Consider the following 7,157-nt stretch of genomic DNA (forward strand, 5'->3'; position numbering starts at 1 on the left):
AAAAAAAAAAAAAATCTGGACTCAAGAAGGTGGTAGAAAAGGCCATTTCTAGGGCGTACTGAGGTACCTGATATCACTTAGACTTCGTCAGCCAAGTGATGTTTAGTGTTTTCCTTGAACTTATACACAGGTGCAAATTACCGAAGTTCTTCTGTTCTCAGCAGACAGAGAACAAACATGGTGTTGAAGGCTCTGTACTCGGGCTCACAAACATTTTTGCTCGTGTTGGTGCCATTATAGAGGTTTGTCCAGCCTGCATTACTTACTAATGCCCAGTACTTAGTCATAGCAACCACATGAAGACAAGTTGCAGTGGTCAGATTCTGCCATGTGTTTACTGAGGAGGAGTGGGAATGTAATTGGGAAACTGAGCCTTTCTCACCCATTGTTCCAGTGTACTTCTTTTGTGACCACAGTCGTGACTAACACTCTGTCCTCAGGAGTTGTTCTGTGTGTGCGGTGCTCTGAAGCGAGCCCGGCTGGTGCACCCAGGAGTGGCTGAGGTAGTCTTTGTGAAGAAAGAAGATGCAATCACAGCATATAAGAAATACAACAACAGATGCTTAGATGGTAAGTTTGAGCAGGGTTACATTGAAGATGGATAAATCAACAAAAAAAAAACAAACGTTTTCTACTTCAGGAGAGAGTTTAAAAAGCATTTCAGTGCTCCTTGTGCTGCCAAGAGAGGAAATGCCAGAAAATTGATTCAATAGCTGGACAACGTAATGCATGTTGGATACGTGGATAATTCATTTACGTAACGTTTAGAGAAAATCTTTTCCCAAAAAGAGAATGCGCAGAGATAGAGGCAGGCTTCCAGTGATTCCATTGTTTTGACCTCCAGATCAAATTTCTGTTATTTCTAACCCAGTGCCAAGAGCTAGATTGTCTTTAGGAAGGAATTAATGCTTAGAGAGTAGCTGCTTGCAAAGTACAAGTAAAACTAGTATCTGCAAAAGTCTCGAGGTGTAGTCAGGGACATTTTGAATGAGGCTTCTATAACAATTGCTGTCAGCTTCTCTGTAAACCTTGAACAATGCACTTCTTAGTCTGCATGTATCTGCATTTTGTTATAGACTGAAAATAGCTGTTAATTTCTAGCTGGAAATGGGTGCTGCTGCTTTCTCTGGATGAGTGGCAAGTTATGAATATCAAATGAAGAACAGACAGCTGAGAATATTAGATCACTGTGCATCTATAAGGGCTTTTCACCAATATGTACTTTGTTAATTGGTGCAATTCTTCATACAGCACTGAGTGTTTCAGTGGCTCTTTTGCCTCTGATTTTGTAAGAAAAGATATCAGCTATTCCTTCTTGTGTGTCCTCCATGTGTGGAATCTGTTGCTTGCACTACTGCACGATGTACCTGGTGTTTTCCAAAACTGGGATCTTAAGATGAGGACTCTGTTTTTGTCTAGGTCAGCCAATGAAATGTAACCTTCATATGAATGGAAATGTCATCACCTCAGACCAGCCTATATTGCTGTAAGTGCCCTTTGGATACGGGAAAGAACCAAATGTATTTTCACATTCTGTTTGAGGAGAATCTGAAGGGATGGTAGAAAAACTGTTGGCAAACTGTCCTCGGAATATTCTCTTAATCTGTGGCTCTTCATTGAGTTGAGCGCAATATTGTTTCACTACATAATGTTCTCAGCACTGGGATTCTTATAATGTGAAGGGTGAATACTGAGAACAGCAAATACAGGCATTGTGTTAAATTTTATTTTATAATGAGAGGTTAAATGCTGTCTGTATATTTGTTTAATCCTCCAGCCGATTGAGTGATACCCCTTCTGTGAAGAAGGAAGGGGAACCCCGCCGGTCAAGTGCAAGTGCTGCATCAAATCCCACAGCTGAGGTGGACCCTGATACCATCTTGAAGGCACTCTTCAAATCCTCAGGGGTCTCTGCATCTGTGCAGCCCACAGAATTCAAAATCAAACTCTGAGAAGGGGCAGTGAGCAGTGGACTGGAAAACTCGTTTAAGTTGTGAATGAGAAAACTGCAGGAGTGCAGATTTTTGCATTTGCCTGCCTTGAAGATCTTTTTGTTTTCTATGATTGCTACCTTACTGTACAGTAGTGTTTCCTTTTGTGTGTGTACTTTCTGTTTTCATAGTTGGAGTTTTCTTCCACGATTTTTTTTCCAAGAGAATAACCTCCCCCTTCTGCCAGTAATAATATTACTAAGCATATACCATGTAACTCCCTCCTTTACTCCAAAGCCCCTAGTGGCCATTAAAAGTGCACATAGACTTTGAAGGAAGGGTTGGCAATCTCTTCTCTTCTGACCTACCTTTAACTAAAAGATGCATTCTCTTGATTTTCATCGTGCAAGAACAGCGCATAGGTTCAGAAATTTCTGCACCAGGTACCAAATCAGGTGTGGTTGCATATAGGAATTGTGCCATCTTGCATCTTGGACTTAAATGCATTTAATTGCATACAGTTTAATTCTGACTGCTGAATATTTTTCTGCTCGGCAGCTGTGACGTTGAGAAAACACATGAAAAACTGAGTTTCCCACTGTGTATGCCAGCCCATGGAAGCTTTGGGCAGAATGGACATAAGCATGAGTGCGGCACCCATTTTGCACCTCTTGTGCTATGGGAGGGATCCTTCAAGTCTGGTAATACTGAAGGTGGGGGGGAAAAAAGGCTCTGGCATTTGTATAATGAATTTATTAGCCCTTTAGGGTGAGTGGAGTTGCTCTCTCCTTTCTGGTCTGAAAAACAACCAGGATTGTGTTTGGAGCTAGAGGACATCCTGGTGTTTTGTTCCCAATATATTATCTTGCATCTTCCTGCTAATGCAGGGTTTTTTTTTTTCTTACCTTCTGATTTAACCAGTCTCCTTTTATGAAAAGGAAGGAGCTGGGGCCTTTTTCCAGTACTAACATGTAAGCAGTCTTCACTTGCTTAAGAGAAATCACTTTTTTGAGAGGCATATATATTTGGGCAATGTTTGGCTGCTGTGCAGGCCTGCAGCTTACGTAGGTGGGTTTGGAGGATGATCGATGTGCTTCCTTGCTGCAAGGAGAGATTTTGGAGGTGAGCAGGCAGTGCCCTGTAAGAGAAGACACTGGAGAAGAGTGTTACACATGTGCTGTGTGAGCAACAAGGACACAACTTTGGCCCATGAACATCCATGATGCGCTACAGGCCACGAGGTGGCACTTCAGTACTTTGTCAGTACAGCATTTGTGTCATGGATGTTTGAAGCCCCAGTAGCTCCATTTGTATTAGTTCAAATTATAAGAGAGGAAAAGATGCCACTGCCACAATCTGGTTGGGATTTGAATTTGAGCCTTTGAGCTAGAAGACGGACCTAATCCATTCTTTTCAGGTCTGCTGAACTTCAGTGAGCTTTCTGTAATCATTGTAGGTCCAGATCCCAATTCTTGGTCAAATCGGTGTTTCTTTTGCTTTTTTATTCTCTAGTAACTCTTTGCTCTATCTAGCTGGTGCAAACCATTCCTTATCTCACACTGATCCTCTTAGCCATGGAAAATAACTGGGGACTTGACAGGACTTGTTTTTTCAGATTATTCTCTTTGGTTTGGAAATCTAGTAAAACACTAGTATGGTGGGGTGCTTCATGTGACCTGCAGATGTTTGTAAGGGAGGGGTCTTAAGACAGCTGTTGTTCCCCTTTCTTAGATCACCCACCAAACAATTGTGTTTTAATAAAAATTGGGGGGAGGGGAAGAAATGTTAGGGCTGGAGAAGATTATGTATTATCTGTTTCTGAATAAACATTTGTTATACGGAGATTGGATTCTAAGCCTTTGTAGATGATGTAAAGCAACTGAAAATCAGTAGGTAAGAGTTCAATATTGAATCAAGCATGCTTTTTAAAAAATTTCAAATCTCTGATCTTGCTCCTGGTTCAGTAATAAATACCATAGGTAGCTGGTAGTGTGAAGGAAGAGCAAGAGTATATGAATAAGAAAATTGACACTTTACTAATTTTGGTGATCCGGATTAGCTGATTGTTGTTGATAGGTATGATTTGTCCCCCCCCCACTTAGTTCTAATTTCTTTGTCACATGAAAGGAATGTCAATTTGTTATTGACAGTCTAAAAGTAATTTAAAAAAATATTGCAGCTCTGAAGTCAGAGTACCTATTCCAGATAAAGTAGGGTACTTTCCTTATCAGCCAGATAATTAAAAAATTAAGGCTGTGAAAATGTGAAGACTTCCACTGTAATTGCATATCTTGTCTATTCTGAAAGAATGGGGAGACTGAAGCATATTTTTCATTAATTGACATATGTCCATTGCAAAAGCCAAATAGCAAGAAAATGCACCATAACTCACTGTTCAGTCATGCATTATTTGACTTACCCGTGATAAATTATGATGATATTAACATGCTTCCTTGGAAGAACTTGTGTTCTGATCTGTGCAGTAAATATTTTCTTTTAATTCTTCAAGTCAGAGATTGTCTAAACACCTCTCTATGGCTTATCCTACAGTAGTGTCCTGGTGTGCATTGCTCTCCTGTTCCTACAGTCAGTTAACTCTCTGAAGTCACCCAAGCCTTCTAGCTCTTCATAGAGTGGCTTGATTCAGAAGGAACTGAAAGAGTAACCTGCAGTTAATTCTAGGCTTGTTCGATCAGTTCACCTTGCAGCTGTCAAATTTCTTCTTGCTGTCCTGGAATTATGCTACTCTTGTTCATGTTCTGTGAGCTCACCTACCACCTTCTGACCTAACATCTGTGCATATTTGCCTTGATGCAGCATGGTTTTATATATATACACATATAAAATTTAATTTTATCATTTCTAGGCTGTTAAGAGATTGTAAGCTTGTGTGTGAAATACTGACTGCTTGTACTAACACAATATGCTAACAGGACATGTAGGTGGTAGGTAATTTGTAATAGTGTTTCTCTATTTTCCTTCGCTTTTCAAGTATGCTGCCTTCTAAAGCGACTTACAAGTTTGCCTGGCATAGCTCTTGCATTTACCATTTCCTCTGATAACGTTCATTAACTTGGATATCTGTTTGAGTCAGCTGTCCGTATTATTTCTTATTTTCACTAGCCTTTCACCTCATACATACGTCTTGATTCAAGATCTTTTGGAGTGTGCTCTCTTCCATTCCCATGATAAATACAGCTTCTTCTGTAAAGGTTGTCTTTTATGTTTCCTGATTGACAAGAGTCTTTAAGAACAGTTGTTCCTACTGTTCTCTTTTAGTGTTTTCATGTGTCTTTTTAATATTTCTTCTTTTACTTGCCTTGCTAGGATTAAGCAAATTTGCTGCTTTATGCTGCTTTTGAGGTCTTCGTTTCAGAACTGCTAAAAATAATGACTGTGTGTAATAATCTTCCTGTCAGAGCACATCATAATGCAGGGACTCTAGGTGTTATTCTTCTATATAAAATAATACTATATTTCCGTAGTCCTTCACCAAGGATTTCTAGAGGAACTTAAGTATAGAAATACCTTTGTCACCAAACTGTTGGGCAATATAACCCCTCCAGACAGATACTACTTTTGCCCAGATTACTGCCTCCTTTTAATCTTTTGTGCCTGGCTCAGTTATTTCCCATATCTGTGTCCCATTGCCACATAGAGAAGAAGAAAGAAAGGGGCAGGGAGGGAAGTTGAACTAGAACAGTTTTCCACAATTGTAGACAGTGCTAAGGAAAACTTCACTTTTCCTCGTCTGCTGGTGCATCACTGGTTGTTTGCTTAGCACAATACAATTGCATTCCTTCTGCAAGTCTTTTCATGCACTACTGTTGGTTGCCATTTCCATTACCATCTTTTGGTGGGCTTTCTGTGATGCTTGGCATGCACTTCTTCCAGCATGTGCACAGTATTGTTCTCAGTTCAAGGTTCCTGTAAATTGCCTGCCACCTTATGAAGCAAGTTGAAGTTGGAGTCAATGCCTCCCAGCCCTGGTGGAGGTCACAGCTTTCTTCTGGAGATCAGAGTGGGTGTCTGACTTAATTAAAGGCTGTGTAGTCTGCAGATACAAGGAACCTCTTGTCCTACTTGGGTTGTATGCCTCCTTACATTTGGATTAGGATAGTAGCTACCTTCCTCCTACGTTTGTTTTCATCCAGTACATGCGTCCCTCTGATCCTGGTGACATCTGTCTTCTTACCATCAGAAAACCTGAGCCAGTGGGTTTGTTGTTGATTTTAAATCTCCTGAAACACATTCAAAAAGACAAGTGTTTAGAGAGGAGATGTCGATTTATTCTGTACAGGGTGGGAAATCTCCACAAACCAAGCATACACACCATCTACACTGGCTTTTTGTAGTCCAAAAAGTTTCATTACGCTCTACCTAGGTCACACCTACCTATTATATATTCACAGGATTATGCAAGTAGAAAGTTACGTAACATTTTAATCTTCTGCACTTGTGGGGGTCTTCAGTGGTCTTTGGTTGTTTGGGGAGGTATCCTCCTTGCCTTAGTCATGTCTGGTCACAAGGACATCTCATTTTCTCTCGGGTGCTGTTTTGGACCTGTGCCTCATCTCAAGGATCTTCAAAGTGTCTGTCCTTGTTTCTAATTTATGGCAGTCTCGGATCTTTGAAGAGAAATGCTTCATCACAGGAAGGTTGTTTTCCCTAGATAAGCAGGGCTAATGTAACTTAGAGTGGAGTTTCAACCTTGGACCTATAGCTGTGCCAGACAAAAACGTTTAACAATTAGCTTTGGAGGCATCAAGTTGGCTTTACCTTGAGGCTTTACCTTGATACGGACTTTGGAAAGCTCCTAGTGAGCTGTGCAGTGCTGAGGGCTCATGGGGTCCTCAATGGGTGCCCTATGGAAAGACGTCCATCACTCCAGTGATGGATTTTCTTCACCACCGCCGAGCTATTTCCCCGTTCCCCCTCCTTGTGCTTGCCGAGAAAAAAAAAAAAAGGGAATACAGCCAGTGGAGTGCATTGCACGCTGCCCTCCATCTGCGCTGGCGGCATTAGGTGACCAAGCCGTGGCTCTGGGTGATGAGCGGGTACGCGCTGATGCTTCGGGTTGCACCTGAGGAGAGATGGGGGCGCTATAGCGAACGGGAGAGGCTCGGCGCGCTGACGGCGCCGCAGCCGCCGCCATTAGCAGCGCCGCAGACTACAGCTCCCGGCAGCACCCTGGGCCGCCGCTTCCCCCGCGCTAAGATGGCGGCC

At 41.8% G+C, this 7,157-nt stretch overlaps 1 protein-coding gene across 2 annotated transcripts in view; it reads left to right on the forward strand.

Moving 5' to 3' along the window:
• The window catches only part of POLDIP3 (DNA polymerase delta interacting protein 3), a 14,851-nt gene extending 10,420 nt beyond the window's left edge, over positions 1 to 4,431 (forward strand). For both annotated transcript variants that reach the window (XM_010710189.3, XM_010710202.3), the window contains exons 7-9: positions 441 to 570; positions 1,420 to 1,486; positions 1,778 to 4,431. In XM_010710189.3, coding sequence (XP_010708491.1) covers positions 441 to 570; positions 1,420 to 1,486; positions 1,778 to 1,952 — 372 coding nt within the window. In that variant the 3' untranslated portion in view covers positions 1,953 to 4,431. The remainder of the gene's footprint in view (positions 1 to 440; positions 571 to 1,419; positions 1,487 to 1,777) is intronic.
• Positions 4,432 to 7,157: the final 2,726 nt, after the last annotated feature.

The sequence above is a fragment of the Meleagris gallopavo genome, chromosome 1 (genome assembly GCF_000146605.3).
Source record: "Meleagris gallopavo isolate NT-WF06-2002-E0010 breed Aviagen turkey brand Nicholas breeding stock chromosome 1, Turkey_5.1, whole genome shotgun sequence".
NCBI lineage: Eukaryota > Metazoa > Chordata > Aves > Galliformes > Phasianidae > Meleagris > Meleagris gallopavo.